The sequence below is a fragment of the Antennarius striatus genome, chromosome 10 (genome assembly GCF_040054535.1).
Source record: "Antennarius striatus isolate MH-2024 chromosome 10, ASM4005453v1, whole genome shotgun sequence".
Lineage (NCBI taxonomy): Eukaryota > Metazoa > Chordata > Actinopteri > Lophiiformes > Antennariidae > Antennarius > Antennarius striatus.
Window position 1 is genome coordinate 18,380,354 of NC_090785.1, and position 12,720 is coordinate 18,393,073.

General features: G+C 44.2%; 1 protein-coding gene across 1 annotated transcript in view; it reads right to left on the bottom strand.

Moving 5' to 3' along the window:
- Positions 1-12,720, bottom strand: part of LOC137602647 (pro-neuregulin-2, membrane-bound isoform-like) — a 52,673-nt gene extending 39,953 nt beyond the window's left edge. The window contains exon 1 of the mRNA XM_068325549.1: positions 11,358-12,720. Within this exon, the coding sequence (XP_068181650.1) occupies positions 11,358-11,769 (412 nt within the window). The 5' untranslated portion in view covers positions 11,770-12,720. The remainder of the gene's footprint in view (positions 1-11,357) is intronic.

Genomic DNA, 12,720 nt, shown 5'->3' on the forward strand with positions numbered 1-12,720 from the left:
TCTCCAAATAAATTGTGCAGCTAAATGTGTCCCAGCTAGCAGCTGGTTCTTATACCAACGTCTTGACTAGTCCACCAGGTTTCTTTCTCTCTTTGGAATTCATTTTAGAGACATTGCTACATTTTGAGATTTTACTCGTTACTCTCTTCAATATTTGTGTAACAGGTGAAATAAATGACAGGAGCATTGACAATCCAGTCCATATTGTATTACGCCACAGTTTGTCCTCTTGTTGTTTACATGGTCAGGTGTAGTTCATATACAATCAGACCTGTGAAAAAACTAAATACAGAAATGAAGGTGGATTGTTCTTATGAATTTGAAGAAAAATGGATATAGATGACAATAATTACATTTGAAAGATTGTAATAGATGCTCTCGGGAAGTCCCACAAACAAATCTCCAGTGTTACTATACCTACAACACAGGTTGTAACACGTCATGAGGAAGGGGATGATCACTGCAAGCATTAATTACTCTGAAATATTTTGTATTTTAGTTGCCTCAGCGGTGAAAGTTTAGGTGTTTCTGTTTTTTGTCTTCCTAGCATTGTTTGCTATTGTTGGTAATTAAAGACAGTCATACGGGTTAATACGGACATAAATACAGGTCAATACAAAGTCCTTTAAGTCGCTGGATGATCCAACAATGATCACAAGGCTCTTGTATTTGATATTTTGGTTTCATTTGATTGTTTGCTTACAGTTCCCTGGCTCTGCGTTTACTGCCATGATGCCATGATGAAAATAGCGCTGTTTTCTGTGTTTACACCAAGCAATTGAAGCCAAAAGTCAGAGCAGTGTCTTGTTGAGCACTGGTATGATTGAAGCTGTGTGGCATCAGTTCAAATTAAAGCTGATGGGTTGTGGTGCCACACCAGAGATCTGGCGTGTCATCAGATATCTCAGCTTAATCACACAAAATAACTAAAAACGGGTGTGCTGAGGTTAGCATGTTTCTTTATGGTGTTTGTGTTTTACAAAAGAATACTACAAGCAAGAACATGTCTAACAGCTCAAAGAACAACCACAAATTGATTGATGAACAGTTAAACAGTAATGATGAGTAAATGCTATATGTTATGTGTCAGCTTCATGTTTAATGGGGGTATATTTAAATCTGACAGACATTCTGAGTTTCAAATATCTCCATTACGCACCTAATTATGACATTAAATTATATATAAGATTTGAAAACAACACTGAGTCTCACTTTAGCACTTCCATCTCCACAGAAATGAATCCGCTCCACTAAACAAGTGTTCTTAAGGCTTAGATCTGCTCTTGGCAAGTGTGGATGTTGGCAGCAATAGATAGCAGCTTAAAGTTGATTTCCCACAAAACTCTCTAAATTAACCTCGCTAAACTGATCATTAGTTATCAGCTGGTCAGCCTGTGAGAACCAACAGAGACTATCACAAAAGATTCAAAATGATGCATAATGGGGCCAAGTTTCAACAGGCTGAGCGCCCGTTCAAGAGATTCACTTGTAGGATGCTTGATGAGAAACAACACTTATATACAGTATATAAATATATAACAGTTTAAAAACAGTCATTGGTGAAATATGAAATTACATATTTGATCAAGCATAACAGAGGTTAAGAAGTATCGTATCATATTAAAATGGGGTTTTTTACAGATAACTCTGGTTAACAATGGATTTAAATACAAAACGAAGGAGTTGAGTGGTCATAGAAAAATGGTGAAATGTTGACGACGAAAAAATTAATTAAAATTATCAGTTTTTTCCATGAGAACGAATCATGCACTCTGTCTGAGATACTGCTGACTTATTATGCAATATGATTGTAATAAAGATAGTATGAGTACCAAAGAGGAGGTCACACTAAACCAGCACACACTTAAAGCTTAAATGTAAACGCATATTTGGAAATTAGGTAAATGGGAAATTCTACTGGGAACAGCCAGCTGATGGAGTTGATGGACATGAATAAAGCTAGTTACATTCTGGACAAAGGGCAACAAGTGATCACACACGTCTTGTGATAATGTTGGGAAAATACAGTTAATATGTTTGGATTGAGGGAATAAATAAAATACTATTCTTGGTTCATCGTCTTACTTTTACAACCCTCTAGTGTCATAGCTGGAGAAGACAGTCTGGTGCTGGGTGGCGCGTGGATGACTGAGCGCATCAAAGACCAAACTGTTTCCAGGAGACTAGCGTCCATTTGTGAGACAAATTCCAAACTACAGCTTTGAGTCGAGGTGGATTGAACAAGCGTTTTCCAAATACATAAAAACTTGAGCAAGCTTTTTGCCACACAGAGCGCTAGCTGTGGTTTCTTGGTCTTCTTGCAGGTCTTTCGTTCACTTTCATCTGAGATCTCCTTTTTATATGACTTACACCGGACTGAGTGTTTAATGGAGTGATTGATATCAGGTGATTCAGCCGGACACTCTTCCTCTCGCATGTCGGTGTACAGAGGATCTTTCTCCTTTGCTCTCCTCCTCACTGGACAGTTACACTGCATGACTTTTGTTTCTGCATTTTCGCAGCAACAGGCTTTGTTTCCAGCCTTCATGCCTTCACAGAGAACATTAAAGATTCTTCTGCGCTGTGCTTCTAGGCTGCAAAAGAGTTTTTTGTTATGAGAGATTATGCATGATGCAGCAGCTGGGCATGATCTTTTTATACTGCATTGGTATGGCCTGCCTGAATTACCTATATACCCAAAAAAATGCTAATGCTGTATACTAACACATAACAGATAAATGCCAATACATGCCCTGAATTGGTTAAAGATGGACATATTACTCTCAGAAGACTGGATGGTGTGCAGCAGATTCAAGAATGTTCTCATTACAACAGACCTTACCTGAACTTATCCCCGAAATACTTAAGACTTAATTTGGACTTGCAAACAATGACGTGCGAACGGTCCCTAAACAGGCCCTCTCCTCACCCACGCTGTGCCTTAAGATCCTGTCCATGAGCATCACAACAGGATTAGAGAAAAGGGACAACCTTGGCGGAGTTAGACATCCCCTGAAAGCACGGTTGACTTTGTGGCAAGAACACACTTTTACAGGGTTTTGTACAGGGACGGGATGGCCCCATAGTACCATCCTGAGGGACACATAGGAGCTCTTGAAGCTCTACAAACACAAGTCAACAGACTGGGTCAACTCCATTGGCCCTCTAAGCAAGCCTTCAAGGGTAAAGAGCTGGTCTGCTGTTCAGAGTCTGCACTGCTACCCCTGGATATAAAGGTTAGACAGTCAGTCAGAAGCTCCTTTTTCTCTCCTGGAATAAACTTCAAAACCATCTGAAACTATTTTGTTTTAGTGTCAGTCCAGAAGAACAGGTTGCACCTACTGTTCACCTCCTAAGCTACGAGAAATTTAACTTGATGCAATTATGAATAATGTACAATCAATCAATGGGAGTAGCTGGGATGTAGCATAAAAAACTTGTCTTAAAGCAAAATGATGAGGGAATAAATATGACTTCAGAAGCAACGACTGAGCAAATGTTTTACCAGCAATGAAGCCTCTACTTCTCACAAGCAAATATGTGCTATTTATGTGTGGACAGAGATGCACAAACATAGAATACGCACACAGTGCAAACTACAGGCTGATAATGATCCCTTGATACCATCTAGAGAGGCAGAGGAGGACATCTGGAAGACAGATGAAGATACTCAACCTGTCACTATCAAAGCTCACCACAACAAACAGAGATAAAGATAGCCCACCTTTCTGAGCCAATGACAGCCCGATATAGAACAAAAAGGGACAGCTTAACTCTTCGCTTGCTCAGGAAATGTAGCATGTACGTCCGTCTGTTTCAGGGATATCACTGAGGTGGGGGTTCATGGAAGCTGCTCCGAACAGCTCCAGTGTTGGATCAGGCAACAGCCAACGGTTTAGTTACAGAACTCACTCACAGACACTTTGGATACGACAGACCAGTTCTTGGTCACTAACTCTAACTCCCAGTGACAGAAAACTGACATTTTACAACTTGAAAAATATCAGAGGTTTGCTAACTGCATGTCAGACCCTTCCTGTCGACCACGACTGGGCTTCCTGCAGAGAAGAATGACAAAGATAGAAATGGATTTTCAAGAAAACAATAGGACATCTCAGACATATAGCAAAAATCCATCACATCTGAGGAGACGCACAGTTTGCTGATGCAGTGAGAAGGGTGTGTGCAGCTGCGCAATTCTACGTGTGTGTGTGTGTGTGTGTGTGTGTGTGTGTGTGTGTGTGTGTGTGTGTGTGTGTGTGTGTGTGTGTGTGTGTGTGTGTGTGTGTGTGTGTGCGTGAGGTGTGTGAGATTTCTCTTTTTCACAAACTGAGCTATGGCGTCCCTTTAAGAAGCATGTGCTGAAGTTTTCTACTAAGGCTGACTGCTGGAATAGGTGAGTGCTGATACATTATTCATAAGCTAGGACACACACACACACACACACACACACACTCTCTCTCTCACACACATGCTACATAACTGAAGGACATGTACACAAGCTAGGCAGTCGTGACCATGCTGAACCCCACAGGAGTATTCTCAGACACGCATGTTGACGAGAAGCGTTGATCAGTGTAATGTCAGCCACACACAGATGACTAAAATCCTAGTCTATAGGTCACACACACACACACACACACACATGCACACATACACACAGACACACACGCACACACAGAAGCAGGAAAACGGAGAAATCCTCAGCCTTCTGTTATTCGGTGTGCATAATTTATAGCAGCCCCAGATCTCCCTGCTAATGACAGCACACTGGGGCATCTGCAGCACAGCAGCAACAGCAACAGCTAACTGGCATGGTTGTGTGTGTGTGTGTGTGTGTGTGTGTGTGTGTGTGTGTGTGTGTGTGTGTGTGTGTGTGTGTGTGTGTGTGTGTGTGTGTGTGTGTGTGTGTGTGGTTAAAAGCAGATTTTTAACCAAGAGACTGAAGACATGTTAAAGTCAGTACATTTTGGCTGATTGTCAGAACTTCAAAGAGCCGTTTGACGGATGAGACTTGTTTTTGAAGGAGAAGGTTAGAATGAGGTTTATGTCGGGATTAGAACAACAGCACTGTTGTGTTGTTACTGTTCTCCTGGCTTCATCGTCTTTAGGATGCACCATACTCGTGGCAGCTGCGTGTGAACAGCTGGCATCAGAGTCACACCTCCATACCTCAGGCCGTGGTTCTCTCCTGGAAACCTGCAGACTTCCTCCAGGTTGGGGTGAGTTGCTGCCTTCATCCGAGGAGTTTATGTATCTGGGGGTTGTGTTCATAAGTGCTGGACGGTTATGAACAGATTGGAACTGTGGGTATAAGGAGATGAAGTGGGCTTCCTTCATGGGGTGCCTGGGCTCACCCTCAGAGATGTCAGGAGCTCGGACATCCAAAGCTGTTGTTTGGATGGATGGATGGATGGATGGATGGATGGATGGATGGATGGATGGATGGATGCACACACAACCCAGTGGATCGTTGTGTTCATATTACCATACAGGACAAACGATGTTCTGGGCACCACCTTAAGGCTGGCTTAAGGTGGAATGCCTCTTATTCAAAGACTCCGTAAAGTATTGTTTCTGGTACAAGCAACATTGAGACCACGTGATAAACATTCACCAAACTTTTACGATCCAGATCGTCGAGAAGAGCAAAAATGGTTGCTGCTGTTGTGGTTCCTGGGGAACCACAAGAACCATTCACACCTGCTCTGTTGGATTTCACTCGACCTGGACGACTGGGAACCAACATGGACAGTTCAGGTTGTGCTAACGCTCCACAATCACATCTCTATCCTCCTTAGCTGATTGAGACAGTTGTTTGCTGCAGGCATAAAGAAAGCTTAAACTCACTGTGATTGGTTTAACGATTTGTTCAAGGGTGTGGCCTCAAGGACGCTTCCCATTGCAAGGATCGTTTTTAACATGCTGCTCCAGAGAAAAATAAAATTCAAAGTTCTGGGTTTTGGAAAATCGATGCCGGAGCGACTGTGAAAGCTGATGTGAGCCCGAGCTGAGAAGCAGCAACACCCTCATATGTATGCACACTAATCTGCAATTACACTTTGTATACACATCCAGTAGCACTTTGACATAATTATAACCATTTTGCATGCACACTTACACACAAACATGAATTCCAATGTGCCCAAAAAAAAAAAAATCCCAAACATCAATTTGTGTCCCGGTATGATCGCTACGAGTGTTCTCAGATCTACCTCAAAATAGTTCCATGTGTTAAATCAAAATGTGTGTGTTTCCCACGAGAACACTGACACCACTCTCACACGTGTGTGTATGTGTGTGTGTGTGTGTGTGTGTGTGTGTGTGTGTGTGTGTGTGTGTGTGTGTGTGTGTGTGAGCTGAGCCACAATGCGGTTTAGAAAGACAATAACTGGAAATGCGGGGAAACAACCTGACGGTCCACACAACTTATCTGGACTATTTGTTGATGAAGAAAGGTTTATTGATTTGTTGAGTGCTGTAAAACATCTCAAGCTATAGCAGAGCTTGGCAGTGTGAAGTTTCCGTTTCAGTCTCTTGCGCAGGAACAGGAGGACTGGAATGATCGACTGCAATCTGATGACAAGACTTCAGAAACAGGACAACATGTTGTCTTTACATGTACGTGTGCGTTTGCTTAGGATCGAGTGTCAGCTTCGTGAGCGTCAGACAGGTTGGTAGGGGGTATTTTTCAGTTAGACTTCAATATTTTACATGGTGCACAAATGTAATCAGTCTTCTAACTAAAAATCCAATAACTTATTTTCAAAGTCTAATTATTCCTGTAATGCCTGTAAGCAACACATCAGTAAAAACATGATAAATATGAGCTAGGAGAAGGTAAAACTATAGAAATACAAGGTTAAGAGTTCTCAATCAGGGCAAAAGGAAAAAAATCTCTCGCTATTAGTTCTAGATGCTTCACAGCACGCATTATTGTGGGATGTATTTGTAATCTCAAAGCAAAATATCCATCCTCCTCTCCTCCTCTGTGTGGCTGACTGACGGGAGGGCAGCCATGAACTGAAGCACACACTCCGGCTACACACAGCGACAGCGTGAGGGAGGGAGGCGGTGCGAGGGGGAGGGAGAGCGGAGCGACGCTGCAGCAGATCCAGCATCAGTGACAGGAGCATGTTTGGGCATCACATGGAGTTATTTTAGGAAGAAACTGTCATTGTATCTCAAAAGGTATGTCAACAGCAGTGATCAGAGAAGACCTACATTATGTTTTAGACTGCCTGAGATGTGAGATAAGGTTGGTTTTGTACTTTTTAAAATGGAACTGTGAGCTGTCAACATGTCTGAGATATATCCACTGACTAAAACAGGGAGTGAGTAGCGAGGGAGAGGAGTGTAGGCTACTGGAGCTCAGCAGAGACATACATGTGATTTCTGCACAGAGAGAAAGAAGGTTCCTTATTGATTATTTGACTCCTGTAGCTTTCAATCTGTGGAGAGAATAGGCGTGCTTTTCCTTCACATGTGCTGCTGCAACCAGTTCTGCAGAGCATGATCAGCAAAGTAGCTCCAATGAGCTGGAATCTCCTCTGATGGTGAGTCAGTGACCAGTGGGTCAAGGTTGGCCACCTGGGTGTGGGGAGCACCAACAAACGTAGCAGTGGTAAGACGGGGTTGTGAAAATGTAGTTTCCAAAGTTACAAAAAAGAGGTGATGACGTGAGGACAGAGAGCTTTTACAAAATTTTTTTAATTCAGTTTTTCTCTTTGTTGCTTCTATACATGTTTGTCTTGTCCACCTTGAATTGCAGCTACACTGTCAACTATTTCTGTCAGTACAGCAGCTGCATTTCCACCATGAAGGCAGCATCCATCTTCAACATATAGCAAAAATGGGTCTTTAGCAGTTTTGATAGCAACTTTTTTTCCGCAATTATGACAAAATCCTATAAAAACCTTTTTCATTTGTCTTAAGACCACCAGTTGCTAACAGCTGACGTGCTGTATAATTTAAGTCAAAATAATTCACGATTTTTATATAAGAGATGTTTATTGAAAAGTTAAACAACTCAGAAAAAAAGTCGGCCACCAGGATGCAGCCAGACAATGCTTTTCTTATTCTTATTACTATTACTATTATTATTATTAGCGTTGTTATTCTCGTTGCTCTTGCTGCTGCTGTTGTTGTTGCTAATATTATTACTAGTGGCAGTAGCATTAGTATTATTAGTATTGTCACTGTTATTGTTATTACTCACAATCAAACTGGGAAATATGTGACAATAAGCTATTTCACTTTAATCCAACAGTTTCTATGAACACCAGATGAATGGAAGGGATTGTCACAGTTGCACAGTTAGATCACATAATTGTGTTTTGATAATTATGTAATAATTGTAAAAGGCCTGCTGTGCCATTGATTCCGCCAAATCCATGATTTTCTGCAAATGTTATTATTCTTAGACACAAATTCTGAACCCGACCTGGAGACGGTGGAGCTGGTAGTAAAATGGTTTTACTACAACAAACCAGCGGCGTCAACAGCGGCTCAGAAACAAAGCGAGCGATAAAACGGTGGAGCTCCAGCCGCTGCTGGTTTGTTGTTTTACTGTGTGGTAAACTAGTACCAGTCATTCATGTTTGGCTGCCGTAGAGAACACCTACGTATATTTAAGGTTTGACATTTGAACCAGAAGGTTAAAGGTGAACAGTCATGATGGAACCCTACCAGGTCAGCCCAGCTGTTAGTGTTCGTGCTAAACAGCTGCGGCGTTCATGTTCACTGAGGAAACCTGAGGCTTCCGCTGCTGCTTTTTCATTTCCCCTCCATTTCACACCAAGCTCTCCATTTTGCTGGTTTGTTTCTTCAGACACTCGTTGGGTTCACGTCATTCAAACAGTCAAACAATAACTCATGACTTCAGCCAGGAAACTGTTTTAAATTGATCTCGGCTATGAATTCATCAGCACAGCTTTTTCCAGTATAGTATTACATTAACAAAACAGATATCAGTAACTGTGGCCAAAATCAACATTATAGTATATAATATTGCTGCTTTGACAGGTCCTGTGGGGTGGGTGGGGGGCGTTCACAGAAGTGGGTGTTCCTTCTGTCTGAATGTGATTTGCTGGCAGTGTTTAGGCTACATTAGGGATTGGTTAGGCTCTGGGTGTGTGTCTGCAGACACTCCCTCCACCCCATCTCTGAGCGCCTTCCTCCTCAGATTAAACTACACATCAGAATCCTCTCAGCGCATCTCCTGCCAAACGACATGACTGCACCCCCCCCCCCCCCGATGAAAAATGTCATCTGGCCCGTGATTGAACACCTGATAGAGAGTCCTGCCTAATAAGCAGCTGAGAGTTTTTTTGTTTTGTTTTTGCTGAGGGAGGGTTTATGATACATTACTTAAATGTATTTTTACAAGCAGGAGAAGCTGCGCTTGCACTGAGTTTTAATGTCTGAATATGGGCTAAACAGGACACCACTTATCTGCAACACAGCAGCTCTGAAGAGGAGGAGTGCAAGTATTATCACAAAACATTCATGCAAAAAATAACTGGAATATTAATACAATTTGATTGAATAATTTCGTTCACTAGGTGCCTTGTTTCTGGGCAGGAACCTCTGAGATTTGTTTCAGCAGATGGAGCTGATCAGTCACAGCAAAGAAGCAGAAGTGATGATAGTAGCATCAGTCGTCTGTTGTCGCTGTGGACATATTCAGAGGCTAGTGACGGCTACAGTGCATCTATTGTGTCGCCACTCACTCTGCAGGGTCTAATTAGGTTGTGTGTGTGTGTGTGTGTGTGTGTACAGGGTGAATCAGCCCATAAGTGGGTATCTCCTCTCTTGAGCTTATCCCTGCCCTGAAAATGTGTTGGTTTTGTTTTTTGTTTTTTTTAAGTCTGAGGTCTGTTTGCAGAAGCACCGTCATAAATAATGACTTGTTAAATTTAGCATGTCACAGAGGTAAGAATAGCTCAAATGCAGGATGAGCCCTTTGTTAAAACATCTGAGTTACTTCAGAATTGAACACTTCACAGACTAATTTACATGGAAATAAGGTGGAATCTAGATTTAGAGGAGATCAAAGATGAGGAAGTCGTCTTAGTACAATCAAGTTGTTTCAAAAGTTTAACTAAGACAAGGAAGCTGAACGATTCCCGGCGGTTCTCTGAACATGTATGACACCTCATCCCCTCTGTCACATCTTTTCTGTGTCTCATCAGAACTAGCGGAGCTTTTAACACGGTTTATGATGGACGTCAGACGCTGTTACATGATCTCAAAGGCGGTGCAACAATAGAGCCACTGAGAACACAAGAGCAGAGGATCATAGAGCTGATTTGACAAAAATTCAGTGCTGCCTCCTGTAATATTGGATATGATATAGAATCATACACCTGAGAGCTTTTGCAACAGGAGGAGTGAATAATATTAGAATACTTGAAGCTGACCCTGACTCAGAACGAGACTTCTGAAGGAATGTCAGGAAGGAAACGACAAACGGTGTGAAGCTGACAACTACTAAACCATTTTAGTGACGTTAACTTGGGTCTGTTCAGCTTTAGGATTGTGCCTTCATCCCACTTTAAAACAGAAAACACTACAGAGGAATCCACTCATGTTCAAAAAAAAAAGAAAAGAAAAAAGAAACACACACACAATTTTTTTTTTTATCCCCATAAAGGAAACTTGCAACAAGTTGAGAGCTTTGAACAGTTGCCACCACCCACATCCTGTCTCTATGGTCGGGTGGCAGCGACAGCTTCTCTGCTCCAACATGTCGTGTAGCAGTAATACATGGAAAGGAGGTTACCTCAAGAAAAGGTTGCTGTCCCTGATTCCCACCACATGCTCTACCCAACGCTCCCTCTGAGACACACACACACACACACACACACACACACACACACACACACACACACACACACACACACACACACACACACACACACACACACGCACCATCCAACCAGCTTGTCTTCCACCTGAACACCACATCCACGATGATGCAGACCTTGGTGGAAGTTTTGGTGACCAGGATGGTGATGTTTAGGGGTTCAACCCCACATTCACACACACACACACACACACACACACACACACACACACACACACACACACACACACACACACACACACACACACACACACACGCACACACACACACACACACACACACACACACACACATTGCATTATGGGTGACCGGGTTATGACAGATTTGCCCACTGACTCTCGCGCGCGCACACGTGTGTAGGCACGCTGACACGGCACCGACTGCGCGCGCACGCGCATCCAGAGCGCTGTCTCCTTACATCACCATGGCAGCCTCAGTGGCCCCCCCGGTGCGGTGCGAGGCATGTGGAACAGAAATGCCCTGAACTTACCGCAGTCCTCGCACAGCGCTCTGTCCACATCCTTCCTCAGCTCCGGCTCGCTGGCGTCCACGGGGGCGTACGATGCCTTGAATACAAAGGGCTTGGCAGTGGGGTCCATGAAGAAGATATATCTGTGGTCCTTCTCCACCGTGACGCACGGGGCCTCGGAGCCGAAGTCCCCCACGGTGACGAGCTGCTCCCTCAGCAGACCGCCGCTGTGGAGGGGCCACACGTCCAGCACCTTGACATTCACACTGTAGGGCTCCCGGGAGGAGCCGTTCTCCGGGGAGGAGCGCACCTCGCCCTCGATGACCACGGTTGATCGGTTTGCCTGGTCCTGGAGGGAGTTGAGACTCGGGGCGTAACAGGCGAAGGAGACCCCGATGACCAGCATGGAGAAATGCACTGGATCAAGCCTCATGCCGTCAGCCTGTGCTGTGCTGCAGTGCTGCTGGGCGGCGGAGCGACTTGGAAGAGAGATGCGGCGGCGAACGGGCTCCGGCAGAGCAGGCAGGGCAGAGCGGCAGACCTTGTGGAAGTGTCCATGCCATCTGTGTCCGCCGCTGCTTTCCCCATACGGCTGCTGCTGGCTGGCCTCGGATAGGGGGGGACACACACACACACTAGCCTAGGAACCGGAAACGGCCCACTTCTGCATGCTTAAAAACGTGATTGCTGCATTCTCCTTCACCAAACCACCCTCCCCCTCTTATCTCCCCCCTTTTTTTTTCCCTGAAAGGCAAAACAAGACTCGTAAATTAGCCTCTTCTGAAATCCACAGCTAAAAACCTCTCTCTCCCTCTCCCTCTCTCTTCTCTCTCTCTCTCTCTCTCTCTTCTCTCTCTCTCTCTCCCTCCCCAGCTAAGGACCTAGCATCGCATGGGTGGGCGCATTGCCTCTCTTGGAAGAAAAAAAGAAAAAGAAAAGAAGAAGCAGCTTTTACGCGCGTACAGGAGAATAACAAGAAATTATACGCACTCCACGCACACACGCAAAGTCGGGTCCTTTATCCACTGATTTCCAATATCAAGAGTCCCACGTATGTCGGTGAGCATTAAAAAAAAAGAAAAGAAAGAAAGAAAAAAAAAAAAAAGAGAAGAGGAGCAACCCAGGGAGGAACAGACGGAGCGGATGAGGGAGTCGCGGTTATCCAGTGAGGCGATGCAACAGCAGCGCGCACCCTCCGGCCGCGTCCCCCGCGCCCCTCACCAAACGCCAGCGGCTTACGTGCGCAAACATCACCTGCCCGGTCACTGGCGTCGGCTCGCCTCGTCCTGCGCAAACAGTCTAATAACCCGGGCGCCCACCGGCACACCGCCACCGACAGAGCCAGCATGTGACCATGCCGGTTGACTTGTGTTTAAACCTCTAC